We start from the raw sequence: 20,214 nt of genomic DNA, 5'->3' as shown, positions 1-20,214 counted from the left end.
TAATATTTTTCTGATGGCAATGACCGCTACTGACAATCGTCGTTTTTTCTCAACGCACTACCCATGTTAAAGTACCCATAGTTGTCATACGTCAGCGCATCGCATCAACGTATTCAAAGTGTATTAACATTCTCCTCAATGAGTAGCACAGTGTGCGGTTGCTCACACAACTGCGTTCAACAAGAAAGAGAAAAGTTGAAATGAAACGGAGCAGAATAAATCGCGTTGAAGACTGAACACAGTTAGAATTTTTCTCTTCTCTTTTTTTCTTCTGAGGAGGAACCATCCCTGTCGGTAACGTGGGAGATGAGCTTGTTTTATATTTTTAATCTGTGAAAGAAAACCTTCCACAACAACAGCAATAAGGAGAACCGACGTGGCATTCAAGTAGGAAATCAAACCTATTTTCTCTACGTAAGAATTACGATCGAATAAAATTCACCTTCACACGGAATTCATTAAATGAAAAATCCCTAATCAGATTGGTGATTAACTGGACCTGAGACTATGACACTGCTCATCACAAATCTTGTGGTAAGTGCCCTAGGAATGCACCAGAAAGAAATTGGCCCAACATGGAGGGTTTTTTGAGCAGAGCACAACAAATTTACAAATTTGAAGAGGCCTAGTAAATTAGTAAATCGTATGCAGTAGAAGCAGGTACTTATGTATAACTAGTTATATCGAAATACACTATAAATTGATATAGTTTACATCGAGTTTTGCTACAAAACCCAACGTCTTGTACCACAAAACATCTAAAACGTATTACAGAGGGTATGAATGACAGAACAAGATACAGTTATTGTGTTGGGGGGTCGCAAGTCCAACGATCAACTATGTTTCAATTAGGGTTGTAAAATTTTTATTAAGCCTCTTTGCTCAGGTTTCCATTTCACTCCGTAAACTGCCGGTGGGACTTCGATGAGTAACTGTGTGTGAGTTTCGTTCATAATCGATTCAATCGATGTAAAAACTTGCACCGATTACGCCGGAACAAGGCCAAACCAGGGGTTTACTATTACTGTTTTATTGGTTCAGAATTATGAACCACGACACAGTACTTGCTGGCTGTTTTTTTCCTATCCAAATGTGCAATTGCAATTGTGGTTTGCGTAATTTTATTTTTACACCTTGTAAAATAATGAAAAATAATCTTTTTTTTTTGTGTCTTTGGACGCAGTGGCTTCGGGGAGATGTCCACTGAGCTCAATGCTGTATGCGGCGTTGGTGCGGCCACCTTTGTGGTTTGTAAACCAACCATTACAGAGTTGTAATCGACGCAGTTGTTGTACTCCCTGCCTTTGTTTTTTCGAAGCAATGTTTCAATGTTGCACAATGCCTGTACTTGGCTATTGCAATCATTTGTCATTCGAATTGATACAAAAAAAATTACATGAACATTGGTATTGAGTGGAGTTGAAGACTTCAAACTTTGTTCCTATGATGTTGTTTGTCACCTTTACATTTAAGCTCAATCATTTTCCATCGCAACCTGAGAATCATAACCGTGAGCATTAGCTAAGCAAGCAACTACATAAAACGGATGCCACAAAAACCGTTTGGTTACCAGTCAATCGGTGTGTGAGTGAAATATGATGACGATATCGTTTAGTTCATCCAAAATGCAATGCAGAATCTGAATTACACGCTCCATACGGTACGCCGCGGCCGCAGGCAGGCAATCGACCTGGTATGAGTGAAGAATTAAATTACCACTGCCGAAACTCGGTGCGTTCCGTGTATGCCAAGTACGCCAATAAAGCGCACCGCTTAATTTCAAAACCATACCAAAGCAAACCGCGAGCCCCGAGCTCCGAACGTGAGACCGTTTAGCAATCTGTACGGACGGTCGGTTGTTGGGGAGATATGGTTTAGAGTGTAGTACGTAGACACTGGCGATTTGGTATACAAATAATGTACATCAATTTGCCTTGTAACGGTTGAAGGATGTGCACTGCCAACGCACGCCGTACGTTCCGACGTTTAGTAGGTCAGCCAGACAATGATTTCCTCACTCTTCGCTGTTCCGAAGTTGTTTTTTTTTTTTTTAATTTTACACTCTTGCAATTCTCATTGCAAAAACATCAGACTTGCTCTAATTTTTTTGCCAATGAGTCATACACTCAAACTCATCTGAATAAATCTATCAATTTTACTACCTTCTTGAGATCCCTCCCTATTACATGTCTAGTTTTTCAACTCAAAACCAACAACAAAACTGTCAGCGGAAGTAGGGTCAGTTTTCAAATGACCATTCTTAACATACTTCATGGCAGATCTGTAGAGCGTGACCGTTACCAGTGAAGCACTACTGCTTTCCTGCTCTCTAATTAGCTGTCCGGCGGTAGCGCATTATTTGAATCAACTCCAGAACTAACCTGTCACAAGCCGGTCCAGGTTGGTCGTGCCATTTCCTTCTTTCTGCTCCCGCAACCGGCAACATTGATTGGAGGTGCATACCGAAGGTTAACGGAACACAATCTACCGTATGAAGTGCACTGAATGACTATAAAATGCGTTGATGGGTCGCGCCACTAATGTTCAATTCATGATTTTCAATGCACAATTTATGTTTTTCATAATATAGGTAGAATACAGTTTCCAATCACAACTTTTACATCTGCTAGACTGCAGACTGTGTGCACTGCACAGGATGTTTTGACAGAACACAAAACAAATCGATTGCATGCCATGCCGTACAATAACATACATCTCGTTTTGATTGTTATTTACAGTGTGTTGAAGTGAAGATTATTTACACCACTTAACTCGTCATTGTACAACTTTTCTTCCGACGAGCAGAATAAACTGCTCTACTATGGGTAAATGCAGCTCATCAGAATGCAGTTTACGACCAACGGAGAACTTTACATTGCACTGACTGAAGTAACTAATTGGAAACCTACTGGAGCGTGGTATGGCTTCCGCATTTTTGTGCAAAAAAACTGCTCAGCATAATTTAAATGCTTTTTGTATTGAAAGGTTTAACTAGGTAGTTAGTTGCAGGCGTGTTTATTGGTAATAAGCATTCTGGAGTGATGTGCGATTCTGCTCACGTTTTGTTTGGTTATGTCTTTCACTGTTGAATTGGCCGTGTTGCAATATCTTCACACAAATTCTATATGATTCCGGAATGTGAATTACCCAGTGGCCCATTTTCATTTTTCTATTCAATTTTATCTTTAGTTCAATTTCCGTTGAGTTTATTTTGTTGTTTACGTATTTATTCTTGTTGCTTTATTCCACTAAAATGCAGTTAAAGGGGCACCAGGTATTGTGTATCAGAACCTCTTCGCAGGAATTAGCTGGAGCTGAGGCCTTCCCTCCCAACGCTTCGAATACCATTAAGTAACTATCACTGGTGTGTCCGGAAGTGGAATAGCAATTCTTCAAAACTCCCGATTTGTGAATGCTAATACGTGTTTTTGCTTCTGCAATAAGTATGCTGGATATAAAAATACTTACTTTTCTGAGCCTAGGTATTATCTAAGATGATGGTGCTCCACCTTTGGGCACACCAGTGATAACTGTTATAGTTAGAACGCTAGAGTGCTTCAAAATATATGAAATGTGAGTAAAGGCAGTTCAAGAAAATAAACTGGCACCACTAAAAATGATTAGGAAGATTGTCTGAAGCGTTCCAAGAACTTGTTCTGCACTCATTCGTTCGATTGAGAGAATGTATGTTAGCTGGTAAGAACACCAAATTGGAGAAGCGTACTGCAGAATCTATACCTATAAAGAAGGATTTCTGTCTGTCTGTCTGTCTGTCTGTCTGTCCGTATGTTCCTTATAGAATCGAAAACTACTGAACCAATCGGCATGAAAATATGCATGTAGAGGTTTTTTGGGGCCAGGAAAGGTTTTAGTGATGGTTAGAAACCCCTCCCCCCACTAAGAGGGGGGGCTCCCATACAAATGAAACACAAATTTCTGCATAACTCGACAACTAATCAAGCAAATAGAACAAAATTTGGCATGTGGGTGTTTCCGGTGACAAGAATTTATTCCATGGTAAATTGTGACCCCTCCCCTCTTTATAAGGGGAATTATAACTCCTCTCCTCTTTAAAAGGGGGGGCTTCCATACAAATTTCCTCATAACTCGAGAACTAATTAAGCAAATGGAACCAAATTTGGCATGTGAAGGTTTTCGAGGGCAAGAATATTTTCTATAGTAAATTAGGACCCCTCCCCACTTTAAGAGGGGGGGCTCCTGTACCAAAGAAACACAATTTTCCTCATAACTCGAGAACTAATCAAGCAAATGGAACAAAATTTGGCACGTGGGTGTTTGTGGAGACAAAATTGTTTTCTATGATGAATTGGGACCCCTCCCCACTTTAGGAAGGGGGGCTCCTATACAAATGAAATGCAAATTTCCTCATAACTCGAGAATTAATCAAGCAAATGAAACCAAATTTGGCATGTGAAAGTTTTCGAGGGCAAGAATATTTTCTATGGTGAATTAGGACCCCTCCCAACTTTAAGAGGGGGGCTTCTATACAAACGAAATACAAATTTCCTCATAACTCTAGAACTAATCAATCAAATGGAACCAAATTTATCATGTGGGTATTTTTGTAGGCAAGAATATTTTCTATGGTATATTTTCTATGGATTTCCCCACTTTAAGAGGGGGGGGGGGCTCCTATACAAATGAAAAACAAATTTCCTCTTAAGTCGAGAACTAATCAAGCAAATGGAACCAAATTTGGCATGTGGGAGATTTTGGAGTCTTGAATTCATTTTACGATAGTTAGACCTCTGTGGTAGGGGGATATGGACTCTCACACAAATAAAACAGAAATTTTTGCGAAACTCAAAAACTAATCGAACTCGAGAAATTCGAGACTCTTCCATAAAACATTAGCCAATACAAGACCACAAAAACTATCTATAGTAACACTAGATCATTCAGGACGAGACGGTCGCGAGTGTTGCCGGTGACCCGCCGTCGGAAGCGCCGCCCACTGGGGGGCTTGCAAAACTCGAGATTGTGATAAAGATCATCCGAGATTCATGATTTATGTACAACACAGGTTAATTTGTGGCAATACGAAGTTTGTCGGGTCAGCTAGTACTATATAATTAAACGAAGAAATTAATAGCAAAACATTTCACAAACAGAGGTACACCAGAGAAAAAAAAAGCAACAGAGGGTCAGAGAGATGCCATCCGTACCTGATTCTTTGCTCACGTGAACGTTCTCAAGAACTGACTTGAGTGTTCTGACAAGGTCCCAAAAGAGTGTTGAATTTTGTTCAACGTTAGACTGGATCATCAAATTATAGCTATCGTAAATCGCTTTTGCTAAAGTTTTTCGGTGCGATACATGATCGTCGTTTGATTTTGTGAGGACAAAGCGTTAGTGAATTTTCCTAAGCATATTCAGAACATAGGGTATTCTGATTCCGATAGCGGAAGACTAAGTACTCTGAGGTCCACTATGGGTTGTGAAAATGGGTTGTAATGTTCTTGTCCTTATCGGAACTAAGCCGTAGCTCAATTCGCTTAGTTGAGTTCAAATACTCACGTCATTTAGTGATTTACAATCACATTAACCATTGGTTATTTGAACATCTTAGTACAATACCTGAAAAGATATGAAAGAAAACAAAAAATGTTAGTATTGTTAATTCAGCTACCATTTTATTATCTATTGTAGATACATATTAAATAATATGGTTTATAGTCAGAACTGAAATGCTCATCAGGCTTCAGGCATATTCGTACGTTATAAAAAACTATTATGATTTTCGTGGTTTCATTAGGGTTATACGCATTTTTGCTTATTTTAATGCGTTCAAAGAGGTGCCTTCAGAAAAGTTGTAGAAAACGTTAAAATAGGTAGCTTTGTTAAACACCGTAACACTTTATCTCTTTCTCTTAACGAGCTTTAAAAAAAATTAAAAAGTAACACATTTTTCAATTAATTTTTTCCTATGTTACTTCGGAGATCTCTTAATGGAAATATGATTTTTTATTGAAAAAATATACAGTAATGTTCCAATTTTGTCGGCTCCCGATTTTGTCAACTCCCGATTTTATCAGCTTTTCATGCCAATTTTGTCAGATTATAAATTTTGTTTAACTTTTGTACGTTTATCGAACTTTTCAGCCTGCTTGACACTATTTTGATTCTCTGGGGAGAGTTTTTGAATAAAATGATATTTTCTTGTGAGTAATTCGGCGTCAAAATAAGGGTATTTTTATAGTAAAAGTTCTACAGTTCCTAAACAAGGAAAGATAGAGGTATACAATATTCAGCAATGTTGAGTATTTTTACTATTTGTACAACTTTGTAAAACAGGAAAAAGTCATACAACAACTACAAAAACAGCTGAAATAGAAAAACTAGTTTTAAAGGTTTTTCATTTATGTGACATAGGATTTTTCTATCTTTGCTGAAGAGATAGAAGGTCACTGTCTTCAGCAAAATTTCTTGTAAAAACAAGCAACTTTTTTTGAAGAAATAAAATTTCTAACTTTATCGAGTGCTGAACTATAGGGCATATTCTTTAAAACTTCTTTAAAAATTGGTTTTTCATACTTAGCTTTTGTTAGTTGCATTTTACAAGTATACAATGTTCTAGGCAATTTTCGAAGCTCTCAAAATACATGTTTTTGCAGAAGACCGCAAATACCTTGACTTGCTGAGTTATCGCATGTTCAAACTTTAAATTTCCATAGCTTCACGAGCCCATGGAGTAAACTGTGGCAAGCGGATTTATGAAATCAGCGCTTCATCTTAAAGCTTAAGTCGAGTACTATAAACTTGTATGGGTTCCGCTTGTCCCCAACCACTCAAATGAGAGTACGGCAAGCATATGTTTTATGTGTTTCGCGTTCGCTAAAGGCTCGATGCACGTCCATTTTTTTTGTTACTAGATAGACACATGGTTTCTTTGGCAAAGTTATGGAAAATATAAAGGTAAACAACTTTGCTAAAGAAATGACATTTCTATTCCTATCGAGTGCAGAGCGATAGACCATTTTCCTTGGAAATTATTCAGTAATAAATTTTTCATACTTAGCTTATGTTGGTTGCATTTTACAGGAATACATGGTTCTAGGCGATTATTGAAGGACTCAAAATATACGTTTTTGCAGAAGATTGCAAATCTCTAGGACCTTTCCTTACAAAGTTATCGCTTTTGGCTCATGAAGTTAAGGAAAAACAAAGCTTAAATAAGCGAGAACTCATAGAGATTTGCAACCTTCTACAAGGTCTATGACGATAGGTCATAGAGATTTGCAACCTTCTACAAAAACATGTATTTTGAGTCTTTCAATAATCGCCTAGAACCATATACTTTTGTAAAATGCAACCAACATACGCTAAATGTGAAAAACTTATTTTTAATGAATTTCCAAAGAAAATGCTCTGCAGCCCGAGCAGGAGCGAAGAGCAAAATATTATAAAAACAATATCAAAATGTGTTATAATGGTATATTTTGTTATTGTATAGATATGGAGATACATTGATAACACATTTTGTTATTGAGTAGATATTTAAAACGGTGGTTGTAAGATGAGTTTAATAACAGATTTTGTTATCATATCTTATTTTGGCCTTAAAATGACATTCGATATATTTCATACAATTTTTTTTATTGAATAAAGAGATTTTAGATTATAAATATTTTATAAAATGATTTTTTAAATTCTCATATACTACTGTATTTGTTATTCAGTACCTTAATAATACTAAAATATGTTATTCTAAACTCTGAATACAGTCATGTTATTGCTTTGTTATTCAAATAACACAAGTAGTTATTCTTTTGGCCTTAAGGAAGTAAAATTTTGATATTATTTTTTGTTATTTTACCAACTGTGTCAGCCAAAACAAGACCAAATTTTGATATGAGTTATTCGATTTCCAATAACACATTTTGATATTATTTTGCTCTTCGCTCCTGCTCGGGAGTTCTGTACTCGATAGAGATAGAAATGTCATTTCTTCAGCAAAATTGTTTATCTTTATATTTTCTATAACTTTGTCGAAGAAACCATGTGTCTATCTACAAACTCAAAAAAAAATGAACGTGTATCGACCCTTTCGCGAATGCGAAACACATAAAACGTATGCTTGCCGTACTCTCATTTGGGTGGTTGGGGACAAGCGGAATTCATACAAATTTATAGTACTCAACTTAAGCTTTAAGGTAAAGTACTGATTTCATAAATCCGCTTGTCCCATTTCACTCCATGGACTCGTGAAGCTATGGAAATTTAAAGCTTGAGTATGTGCTAACTCAGCAAGTAAAGGTCCAAGAGATTTGCGGTCTTCTGCAAAAACGTGTATTTTGAGTGCTTCGATAATTGCCTTGAACATTGTATACTTGTAAAATGCAAATAACAAAAGCTAAGTATGAAAAACCAATTTTTAAAGAAGTTTTAAAGAATATGCCTTATAGTTCAGCACTCGATAAAGATAGAAATTTTATTTCTTCGGCAAAGTTGCTTGTTTTTACAATATTTACAACTTTGCCGAAGAAACTATGTCTATATTTCCTAACATAAAAAAGTTATGTTTTTATTTTCATTATAGAAAGCGACGACTAACTTTTGACAGTTTTAAATTAAGGGGGATATTCATACGAACAAAAGTGCTGAAGACCATAAATGATAAAATGAAAACAAGAGGCACTAGGAAAAAAGTTCTACTTTTCGCCCTTTTGGACTACACTCAAATCGCTATTTACGCGAAGGATGCGTCCCGCGTAAATCAAAACCGCGTAAAAAACCGCGTGAATTCCGAAATTCGCGTAAAAAACCCGCGTAAATTCCGCAATTCGCGTAAAAACCGCGAAAATTCCGAAATTCGCGTAAAAAAACCGCGTAAATTCTAAAAGCCGCTTAAAAAACCAAAATTTCGCGTAAAAAAAACTTTGTGGATTTTAACACTACGCGAAAAAATAGACATTTTGAGCACATCCGCGTAAATTCCGAAAATCGCGTAAAAAAAAACCGCGTAAATTTCGAAATTCGCGTAAAAACAATCGCGTAAAAAACCGCGTAAAAAGCGAGTTCAGTGTACTGTGCAGTGTGCTGTGCCCAGTTGATTGAGCTTTCGGTTGACCAGTTGAGTGTTAAAATTTAATTTTTAGTAGAAGTCTTCAATATTGCAAGGTCTGAAGTCTTAAATTTTGAAAAAAATTTCGAAAAAAGAATTTCCCGATATTGTCAGTTTTATCATTTTGTCAGCTCAAAATTCAATATGGGGTTGACAAAATCGGAACATTACTGGATTACTTTCCTGTGAAAGTTGTTTGGTTTGTCTAAAATTGCCTAAAATTGAAAAAAAAAAGAAAATTTTGAAAACAATTTTTTTTAAATATTTCAAAACTCATTAAATATGCGTTTTAGCGTTTTTAGAAAAAATATGCATTTCAACATACTGCATAACTTTGTAGAACATTTGAAAGCAATGGAAAAATTGTGTGCAAAGTTATTGACCATAATTGATTATTAAATACTGTTTTTAAACAAATTTATATATTTCACAACCATTAAGAGATAGATAGTCATGATATTAAGCAAAATTACTTATTTTAGTGTGTTTACAGTTTTTCTGAAGTTCTGCGTCCGCTGTCGCAAGTTTAGCAGGATGAAATATTCTATTAATATGACATTATCAGCAGCAAAAGAACGATGAACAACGAACTGCATAGTACTTACGTGTGCACAGTAGTGGAGTTTGGCGGAAGCTACAACGTATATCGAGCAATTTCGATATAGACCAAAAATATATCGGGTTGTGCAATGGCAGGTGGAACTCGTACACACAACTTTCCAAAATAATTTACGTCATGACCGCGTATAATCATATGCAACCAAATAAGAAAGAAAAACCACACTCAGTGGTGGTTTTAATCGCCCGACTTGCCGTGTGACCTTCTATCCGCTCGGCGGAAGAACTAAAGAGCAGTCATACAAAAAATAATATCGTCGCATGGAAAGTATGTGATGCATATTAGGGCACCAATGGAATGTATGGGGAAAAAGTGACCTTAGAATTTTCAAACGGAACAACCTGCAAAATGTTCATTAGCATGAAAAAGCATCCTGTGCAAAATTGCAGCTCAATCGGACTTGAATAACTGCTGCCGCAAAGGCGTCCCGGTTTTATTTGTATGCAAGTTGAAAATCACCAAAGAGAGAAGTACGTTAAACCGGCGTTTTCGAAATTGTTTTTGATGCCACATAACTTCAAAATGCATAAAACGTCAAGATCTTGAAAAAAAAATTTCAACGAAAATTGACATCTGGGACATACTCGACCTTGTATTTTGAAAAATCGTCCCAGAAAGTCGATATTTGACAAATTTTTTTCACGCATCTTTAAAACAACTTAAAAAAAATCGAGAACACCAATTTGATGTACTCCTCTCTTTGGTAATTTTTCAACTTGCATACAAATGAAACCTTGACGCCTTTGTGGCAGCAGTTAATCAAATCCGTTTGAGCTGAAATTTTGCATAGTTTTGTTTTTTCATGGAAATGAACATTTTGCAGGTTGTTCCGTTAAAATCCATTTTCATTGGCACCCTGATGATATACGGAGGATGATAGAATTGGGAGAATAAAACAAAATTAGGTACTAGACTACCTAATATAACAGGTGGCAGTAGTTTACTGAGTAAAACATTCGGGTACCAACCAAAAGCGCGTGGGTGCGAGCCCCACGCACAACAAGTACAAAGCAAGTATGGAGCCGTATACTAATTACGTAAGGGAAATGGGTTCAGGTGGACTTCGAAAATTCTTACGAAATCTTATTGGGGTGGGTATTATCATTTCTTGTGTAAGATTTTTAAACAGAAAAAATCATGAAAAATTCATACCGTTTTTATAGCAACTCATGTTACTTCAAAACTTTTAAATTTATGAGTTCACATTTGGCAAATATATTATTCTGAAGTAAAACGTATGAATCTTTTGGTTTTGTTGTTTCAATCTTACATAGGGTATGTTGCTGCTTCGTCGTAATTGCCTACTACGCACAATGCAAAACTAGGTATTCCTAATATTTTAGTTTGTTGTCTATCATACGCGATCAATCAAAGTGAGCTGAAATCTATTTAAATGCTTTTTATCATTAAAGAAGTCCTACCAGCCAAATTTCCTACGTTTTTGCGTGCGACGAAAAAGAAAATGTCGGCTAATCGTTTTAATTTCCGTCATTCATAAATGAAAATAACTCACGCAAGGCATTGTCGTTATTCTACAGCCAGGAAAACTTGCCTGACATGCTGAAATTTTGCAGAATAACCATGACAAACCGTCCTACACAAATACATGCGCGTTAGCTTCGTAAACATTGTTGTGATTTTTAGTTCGGACGATGAAAAATTTTGATGGACGGATTTTAAAACGGAACGACGAATTTAAGAAATAAAGTCAGTTGCGTTATTTCAGTGATTTCAAAGTTCACGGTTCGGAAGGTAAGTGTGTTTTAGTCAAATCAGCACAAGAACTTTTGGTGTATTCATTAAATCCATCCAACAAATGATAAAAATTAGAATGGCTACGACTACGACGGGAATTAGAAATAAACCCTACATATAAGTGGGAGTCATTTTAAAATTAATGTTCAATTTTGCTAGTTTGATCATACCTAGGCTGAGAGGTATTTTGAGTGGTTTGACCGCGTCAAAAGTATCGACTTCAAGTCTGTTATTTTCCATCATAACAACGCTCAACCAAATGTTTCTATACCGCTCAAAAATAATCGGATAACTATAACTGGGAACGCCCTTTTCATTCCTAAGCAAGGTATCAAACATTCGCTTGATTCGTTCTCGGCCTTGAATGACGAAACCTTTTTCCGAAGCTGATTTGCTACCATTTGCTTTAAACTCCGGATCAATTGCACGTTTTATGATTGCAGGATTTTTGCACCTTTGCCATTAAACGATCGACTTTGCCACAACAAAGTAGCAGAAAATCCTGAAAAAAATCGCTGCAAACCTGCAACGCAGCATTTTTCAGCCACTGCGACTACTCTTTACATAATCGCAAACCAATTCTCAATCAGTGTGCAGCCCCACGGTATCGGGTTTCTTCTACCACATCGATGGTGATCGATGTTGGTACAGTGTACGGCACGGCAGGCAGGTAAGCAGGCACATGGACGACGCGATTGAAACAATCGCAGATAATTGCCCGCCGAAGAGTTCAGGCAAAAAGGGCACCCCATCTCTACTCAGCTCGGCTCGGCTCGGCTCGGCTCGACTCAAATCGACATGCCGGCGACATTCATTGGCGCGGTAATTTGTCGCAGCGCGCGCACCATTTGGGGGGGCGACACTGTTCATGCCCGGAGCATGGGATGCGGATAGCGAAGGCTTGCTTGACGACCACGTGGTCTCTACCAGTGAATATCACCCACGAATACGATTGCTGGCAGTAGCTTACAGCTAACCTTTTGCACAGCCACAGGAAATTTTAATTCCGCTCTTCAACACGGAAAGTAGAGTGGTTTTCGGCAACCGTTAACCACCTAATAACTAGACAACGCGCACGGGGAAACCGTTTCTAGCTTAGGATTTAGGACAGGACTTCTTCAGCTGTAACAAACTATACGACCGTTTGCGATAAGTGATACTGACAGTCTATATATTCTAGTGAGCAGCTTTGTGCTTTTAATCAAACTGCCTCTATTGTATTATTTTCTATATACTATAAAAGATATTGTGTCTCGCATATATAACGAATTTTAGATCGCATTCGATCTGATTTAGGGTAACTAGCCTATACTGGTGATTGAATGTACGATATTTGTAAATATTAAACTAGTTTTAAGTAATATTGATATAAGCAGTATTTATATAGATATTAGGAACATATTTTAGTAGCTATTAAGAACAATTTTAGATAATAAGTAATAGAGGATTAGCAATAATATCTTTATTTAAATTCGGGGTCTTGCCCGAACATTCCGGCCACCTTAAAACAGCCATGCTGATTTAACGCTCTCATAACTGTTCACCATGTGCTCTTGATTGCTCTGCCAGGATGTGATGAGTAATAACGACTACACATATCAGCAAGAATGCAATATACTGGCTGCCGGAAGAAATGCAAAATTAAATTTATTCAGTTACCTCTGCTTCACTGTCGTCTCTGGAGAAAGATGGTGTCGGTAGCAGTGCTATCTTGACTACCGGACGAATTACATCATTGGATCCTGCAGTTCTAAGCGATACGACACGCACAATGCCGTCTGGGCCAGGATGAAGTTTAGTGATGCGGCCCAGCATCCATTGCGCTGGAGGAAGGTTGTCGTCCTTTATGATGACTAATCTACCGATCTGGACATCTACGGATGGTCTAAGTCCCCTCGAGGACCGAGCTTGTAACTGCTGCAGGTATTCGGTATGCCAGCGCAACCAAATCGTCTGGAGCCTTTTCTGCATCAGCTGCCAACGGGTGAGTCTGTTGTCTGGACGTAATTTGAAGTCTGGCTCTGGAATCGCTTGTAGATTTTCTCCCGTTAAAAAATGACCAGGTGTGAGGGCCTCTACGTCGGACGGATCGCTGGACAACTCAGTAAGCGGCCGAGAATTCAAACACATTTCGACCTGGGCGAGGAGTGTCTGCATTTCGTCTTGGGTAGCAACAGTATTTCCCATTTGCTTGAGAAGCTGAGTCTTCGCCGATTTCACCGCCGCCTCCCACAACCCCCCAAAGTGAGGAGCGCGCGGTGGAATAAATTTCCATATGATTTCCTCATTAGCACACCAATCGAATAACAGTTTACGACTCTTATCGTCGGATTTTAGCAATTTATATATGTCGTGTAAAACATTTGCCGCGCCCTTAAAATTTGTGGCATTATCCGAGTGCAGTTCTCGAACTCTACCACGCCTGGCGATGAATCTTCTCAGGGCAGCAAGGAAGGCCACCGTCGAAAGATCTCCAACGAGTTCCAAGTGGACGGCACGGGTGGAAAAACAAACAAACACAGCGATGTACGCTTTCACCGGTCCAGCTCGCCGATGAGCACCGCGTAAGTAAACTGGGCCGCAGTAGTCCACACCGGACACCGCGAATGGACGCGATTGTGTTACCCTGGAGCTTGGAAGGTCCGCTGTCGCTTGTTGAATGAGTACTGGCTTTCGACGGAAACAGGTGAAGCATTGATGATACACCTGTCGAAGTAAATTTCTGCCGCTGAGTATCCAATATTTCTGCTTCATGGTTGTCATCATCAGCTGCGGTCCCGCATGTAGCAATTTTTTGTGAAAATGATCGGCCAACAAATATGCCAATCGATGTCTTCCAGAAAGGATGATCGGGTGCTTTGTCGCTTCGGAAACTTCAGAGTGCCTGAGTCGGCCACCAACTCTAATCAGGCCGTCGTTGGCAACCTCGGGTTGCAACCACTTCATTGACGAATTCTTGTCAACCGAATGTCCACGTTGTAATGATTTCAGCTCATTAGGAAAGGTGTCGCCTTGAGACAGTCGACACAAACATAATTCAGCAGCTTGCAATTCAGATGCAGTGAGGTATTTCAATGATTCCCTCCGTAACGTTGGTGCCCCTGCACATGCACCATCAGGACGTCTACTTGCGGTATGATGATGCAATTTGTGCATATACCGCATGCAATATGCCACCGTTCGTCGTAGGGTAGCATAAGATGAAAATCGCTCGAATAATTGTCGACCAAATGAGTTGCTCGGAGCTGCTACGGCCGGAAGGGATATTTTACGTTCTTCGCTGGATGAAAACACTTCGCTGTCCAAAGATTGCTTTGGCCAATCGCTGCTGCTCAACCGGAGCCAGTCAGGACCGGTCCACCATCGCGAATTTTGTAAAAGTTGCGTTGGTGTGAGACCACGTGAGATTTCATCTGCCGGGTTATCCTTTCCGGCCACGTGGTTCCATGGATGTCCAGCGGTCGTTTCCTGGATTTTTGACACTCTATTTCCCACGAACGTCTTCCAACATGACGGTGGGGATTTGAGCCATTGCAAGACTGTCATGGAATCTACCCAAAAAAAGGCATTAGCAGGTAGTTTTAACGATAAAGTTACCTTCTTAAACAATTGAGCTGCCAAACGCGCCCCGCATAGCTCTAGGCGGGCAATGCTGTGTCGAGTTTTAAGAGGCGCGACCTTCGATTTGGCCGCCAGCAGTTGGATGCAGACGTCTTGAGTAGCACTTTCGGACCGCATATACACACAAGCGCCATATGCCTGCTCAGAGGCATCGGAGAAAAAATGTAATTGGAGGTTGGAATTCCCAGTAATTGATACAAATCGTGGTACTCGGATTTCGCTCAATATCTCTAAAGTTGCGTGAAACTCTCTCCACTCACGCTGCATCTTTTCCGGAAGCGGTTGGTCCCAACCGCACACGTTGCCGTCGGATGACTTTAGTGCCCATATGCGTTGCATAAACTGTTTGGCGGTGCATATTACTGGTCCTATAAGACCCAGCGGATCGTAAATCTGGGCTATATAGGAAAGGACATTTCGTCTCGTAAGTACTACTGCTGGTAGTGGTATCTGGATCTTGAAGCGGAGAGTATCCGAAGCGGGTTCCCATATCAGTCCAAGGGTGGTGACAGATTGGCTGTCTGAAAGGTCGTAGAATGGCTGCATTCCCAAATCAGTTTCGGGGATATCGGTCAGTACATCCGCCGAGTTGGACGCCCACTTCCTTAACGTAAGGCCTGCGGCCTTGAGCAACGAGCTGATCTGGTGACGAACTTGTATAGCAGTCGCGACGTCATCCGCACCGCTAATAAAGTCATCTACGTAAAAGTCCTCCAGTAATGCCGTCTTCGCCAGAGGAAAGTTATCGCCTTCGTCCTTGGCAAGTTGAACAAGAGTGCGTGTGGCGAGAAACGGAGCTGAAGCGGTCCCATACGTTATCGTCTGAAGCTGGAACGTGGAGATTGGGTCCGTCGGATGTTTTCGCCAAAGGATTCTTTGAAGATGTTGATCATCAGGATGAATTTCAATTTGGCGGTACATTTTTTCAATGTCCGCCGCAAGCGCAATTGGTTTGGACCTAAAGCGCATAACTATGGACACCAAATCCTCTTGCACTACTGGCCCGACAAGAAGAATGTCATTTAGTGAGTGGCCCGACGTAGTGCGACACGATGCATCAAAAACGACGCGTGTTTTTGTCGTCGTGCTAGTGGCTTTAAAACCCGGGTGGTGTGGAAGATAGTTGCTAGTGTCCGTTTCTGTAGGAGGATTTACAATTTGCCTCATATGGCCGAGCTGCTGGTATTCATCTAAAAACTCGTGGTACGCTGCTTTAGTGGTGTCATCTCGGAGCAGCCTACGCTCTAGACTGCGAAGACGTTTTTCAGCAATGCTTCTGGACTCACCAAGTTTCACTTGTGGGTCTTCTGTACACGGTAAGCGGACAACATAGCGCCCACTAGCGTTGCGGTCGATCGTTGACTCGTAGAATGCTTCGCAATAAGCTTCTTCCGAGGAAAGTATACGTTCGGATTCCAAGGTCTCCAGCTCCCAGAACCTTTCTAATGCCGACTCTAACGTATGTCTGCCGATAGCCGTGTGACAGACAGGAGAGGCAGGTGCAGTTTCGCCGTACCACCGGCCAATGACTGCCCAACCAAAAACTGTTTCTATTAACACTGGGGATCCTTCGCCAAGGATTATTTTACCATCTTTCAGGTACTCGTGGAATTGGTCAATACCAAGTAGGACGTCGATACTTCCGGACACATTGAACTTGGGATCAGCTAGCGGGACATTTGCAGGAATCTTCCAGGAAGTAACGTCTACATCTGCGGTAGGAAGTTGTGCTGTTGGTGTTGGGAGAACTAGAAATTGTAGTTTGCTAGAGAAATTTCTGTTCTTGGAGTGGATTGTGGAAATAATCGATTGTGTTGCCGTTACGGTTGACTCTCCAATACCGGAAATGGGAATACTAACTTTTTCAGATGGCAAACACAAACATCGTGCCAACTTCTTCGATATAAAGTTTGATTGTGAACCGGAATCGATCAATGCTCTAGCAGCGTGTTGGTTACCAAAACGGTCTTCGATCCAAATTGCGACCGTGGCTAGGAAAACTGTACTAAACGAGCCGCCCTGTGCTGCCATGCTGACTTCCGTTGAGCTACTTGATGATGGTTGCATCGTGGGAGCAACAGACTGCTGCACTGCAAAACTGGATGTTCCTTTGGAAGGAGGAGATGGCGCTGCAACCTGGTGCAGCAGAGTGTGATGCCGTTCATGACAATGACGGCAGGTGAACCTTGCATCGCAATTCCGAGCAATATGCGACGGTCTAAAACAATTCCAACAGAGTTTCTTCTGCGATGTTACCTCACGCCTTTGTGCTACCGTGTAGGACTGAAATGTTGGACACTGAAATAGTAGATGTTTCTCCGGGCAAGCATAACAAGCAGGTGGGCTTGAGCGCGACGTGGCAACTGCTGCGTTGGCTATCGTTTTTGGAACTGGCTTCTTGGAATACATATTAGAACCGGCCACCTTGACCGGTGCCACCTGGGTGCGGTGGTGGATTTCTGAAGAAACTGTCTGCAGGATGCGAACGTGTTGATAGAGAAACTCCACTAACGTATTATAACTAACGGTGTCAAGCTTAGCAGCATGCTCCTCCCATGCGCGCAGGGTCGATGGATCGAGTTTGTAGGAGAGCATACATATCAGCGGGGTATCCCATGTTTCAACTGCTTCACCCAACTTGGCTAAAGCCTTGACGTGACGCTGGAAATCGTCGATAAGATTATGAAGATCTTGAACGGATTCTTTTTTCACCGGAGACAAATCGTGCAGGGCCCTGAACAGCTGTTTTTTGAGAAAACGTTTATTGTCGTATCTTGTAAGCAGAGCCTCCCAGGTGGAGACATAGTTAGCAGCCTCGATATCGACAGTTTCGTAAGGCTTTCGAGCCTCACCTTCCAGTGATTGAAGCAGGAATTGTAGTTTGGCAACTAACGGAATTTCTGGTACGTCGTGAACCATCGATTTAAACGTATCTCTAAATCCCAACCACCGGGAATAGTCTCCATCGAATTTTGGCAAGTCGATTTTCGGGAGACGCAAATGGAAACTGGAAGGCTGCGGTGGATTGTGCAACACTGCTGGCTCAGTTGTTGAATCCATATCGGCCATCTTTTTATTCATCAACCACCCTTTCGCAGCGCAATAACGAGACTCAAAGTTTCTTCTTTCCTGCAGATGTTTGACCAGTGGAGCATCACCATTATCCAGTTTTTCTATTTCGGACTGGACTTTGGTGTATTCCCGAAACAACTGATCGACCAAATCTAACCACACGGGCACTTGATGGAAATCACGTTCCTCTTCATAGGCTTCGACAAATGCCTCGATTGTTTCAAGTGATGATACTGCCACTCGGCGTGCAGTAAATTTTTCTTTAAGTTTTTTGATTTTGGTGGCCATTTCGCGACGAAATCGTTATTTTCAACGATTACTACCGACCGATTCGCACACGCGACGGCACGTGGGTGCGACGACACGTGATTAGTCTTCCGGATCGAATCGAATCTCCTTCCCGTCGCGACGCGGATCGAACGTGTAACTCCTTCCCGTCGCGGTACGCGGAAACGTAACGATTCGAAGCTCCTTCCCGACGCGGACGAGGGCCACCAAGGAAAGTTCGTACCACTGAGCACAACGTAGCAAAGTCAACGCAATGTTTCTTCACACCACCACAGTGTCGGTATCGTCCGGTACGTAGAACTGTTCAATTTGCCTTTGCATTGAGCGGCAAACGCGGGCACCACGTGGTATCACACCCCGTTATCAATGTCGCTTGAGTACAATAAAGCCCTTTTCTTTTCGATCTCCAATCGAAACAATGGCTGACACTGATGCCACTAACAATAGGCAAACCTCGTGCCGTGGCTTGTTAGTTTCACGATCGCACAAATTGTCCGTAATTTCGCGTATCACACTTTCACTGGCCTTTGGAGTGTCCTTCGCATCCGGTTCGAAGGACCTTGTTCATGCCCGGAGCATGGGATGCGGATAGCGAAGGCTTGCTTGACGACCACGTGGTCTCTACCAGTGAATATCACCCACGAATACGATTGCTGGCAGTAGCTTACAGCTAACCTTTTGCACAGCCACAGGAAATTTTAATTCCGCTCTTCAACACGGAAAGTAGAGTGGTTTTCGGCAACCGTTAACCACCTAATAACTAGACAACGCGCACGGGGAAACCGTTTCTAGCTTAGGATTTAGGACAGGACTTCTTCAGCTGTAACAAACTATACGACCGTTTGCGATAAGTGATACTGACAGTCTATATATTCTAGTGAGCAGCTTTGTGCTTTTAATCAAACTGCCTCTATTGTATTATTTTCTATATACTATAAAAGATATTGTGTCTCGCATATATAACGAATTTTAGATCGCATTCGATCTGATTTAGGGTAACTAGCCTATACTGGTGATTGAATGTACGATATTTGTAAATATTAAACTAGTTTTAAGTAATATTGATATAAGCAGTATTTATATAGATATTAGGAACATATTTTAGTAGCTATTAAGAACAATTTTAGATAATAAGTAATAGAGGATTAGCAATAATATCTTTATTTAAATTCGGGGTCTTGCCCGAACAGACACTTTATACGCGAGGACTAAGTGGTGCGATTTGCGGAGATTTCCCGATGCGATAGTGTGCAAGAAAATTGCGAAGAGTAAATCCATTTCCTGATGGCCGGTCATACCGGCGCGGCACCTAGGTTGCATCGGATAATCTCCGCGTGCTGTGACTTACCGGGGTGGGTTTCGTGGAACGGCAATTAAACTTACTTCCTTGAAATTTATCTACTGCTCTAACTAAAGTAGTTTTAAACTGTCTTCTTTAGTCGAATATACTTCAAGTGTATAGGGTGAAAAAGAACAATTCTACAATATAATTCCGAAGCCAATGAAGAGGCCTACGACCGAGCGGAGAAACAACCATAAATATAGCCACAAATCTCGATCAGAGCACACAATTCATCATCCGGTGGATATCTTGCTGCTGCAGCACCGAGGTAAAGTAACGGATACCGTTGACATCTTGTTTTGCCTTCTTCATTTGGATTGGAAATTACACGCTCATAGTTGTAACGGAGCTGCGATCTCCCCATCCATCCGATCCGTGTGCACAAGTTCCTATAAGCCGCATTCAGCGGCGCTTCACCATCATCGGCGAGGC

At 40.7% G+C, this 20,214-nt stretch overlaps 2 protein-coding genes across 2 annotated transcripts in view; both read right to left on the bottom strand.

Moving 5' to 3' along the window:
• The window catches only part of LOC128737314 (patched domain-containing protein 3), a 195,343-nt gene that overhangs the window by 151,535 nt on the left and 23,594 nt on the right, over nt 1-20,214 (bottom strand). The gene's annotated exons all lie outside the window — the stretch shown is intronic.
• LOC128735168 (uncharacterized) lies at nt 13,107-18,440 on the bottom strand. The gene has a single exon (XM_053829663.1). It carries the CDS (start codon nt 18,438-18,440, stop codon nt 13,107-13,109), a length of 5,334 nt encoding a protein of 1,777 aa, XP_053685638.1.

The sequence above is a fragment of the Sabethes cyaneus genome, chromosome 2 (assembly GCF_943734655.1).
Source record: "Sabethes cyaneus chromosome 2, idSabCyanKW18_F2, whole genome shotgun sequence".
Classification (NCBI taxonomy): domain Eukaryota; kingdom Metazoa; phylum Arthropoda; class Insecta; order Diptera; family Culicidae; genus Sabethes; species Sabethes cyaneus.
Note: the sequence above shows the minus strand (reverse complement) of the source record. Positions and strands in the feature narration are given on the sequence as shown.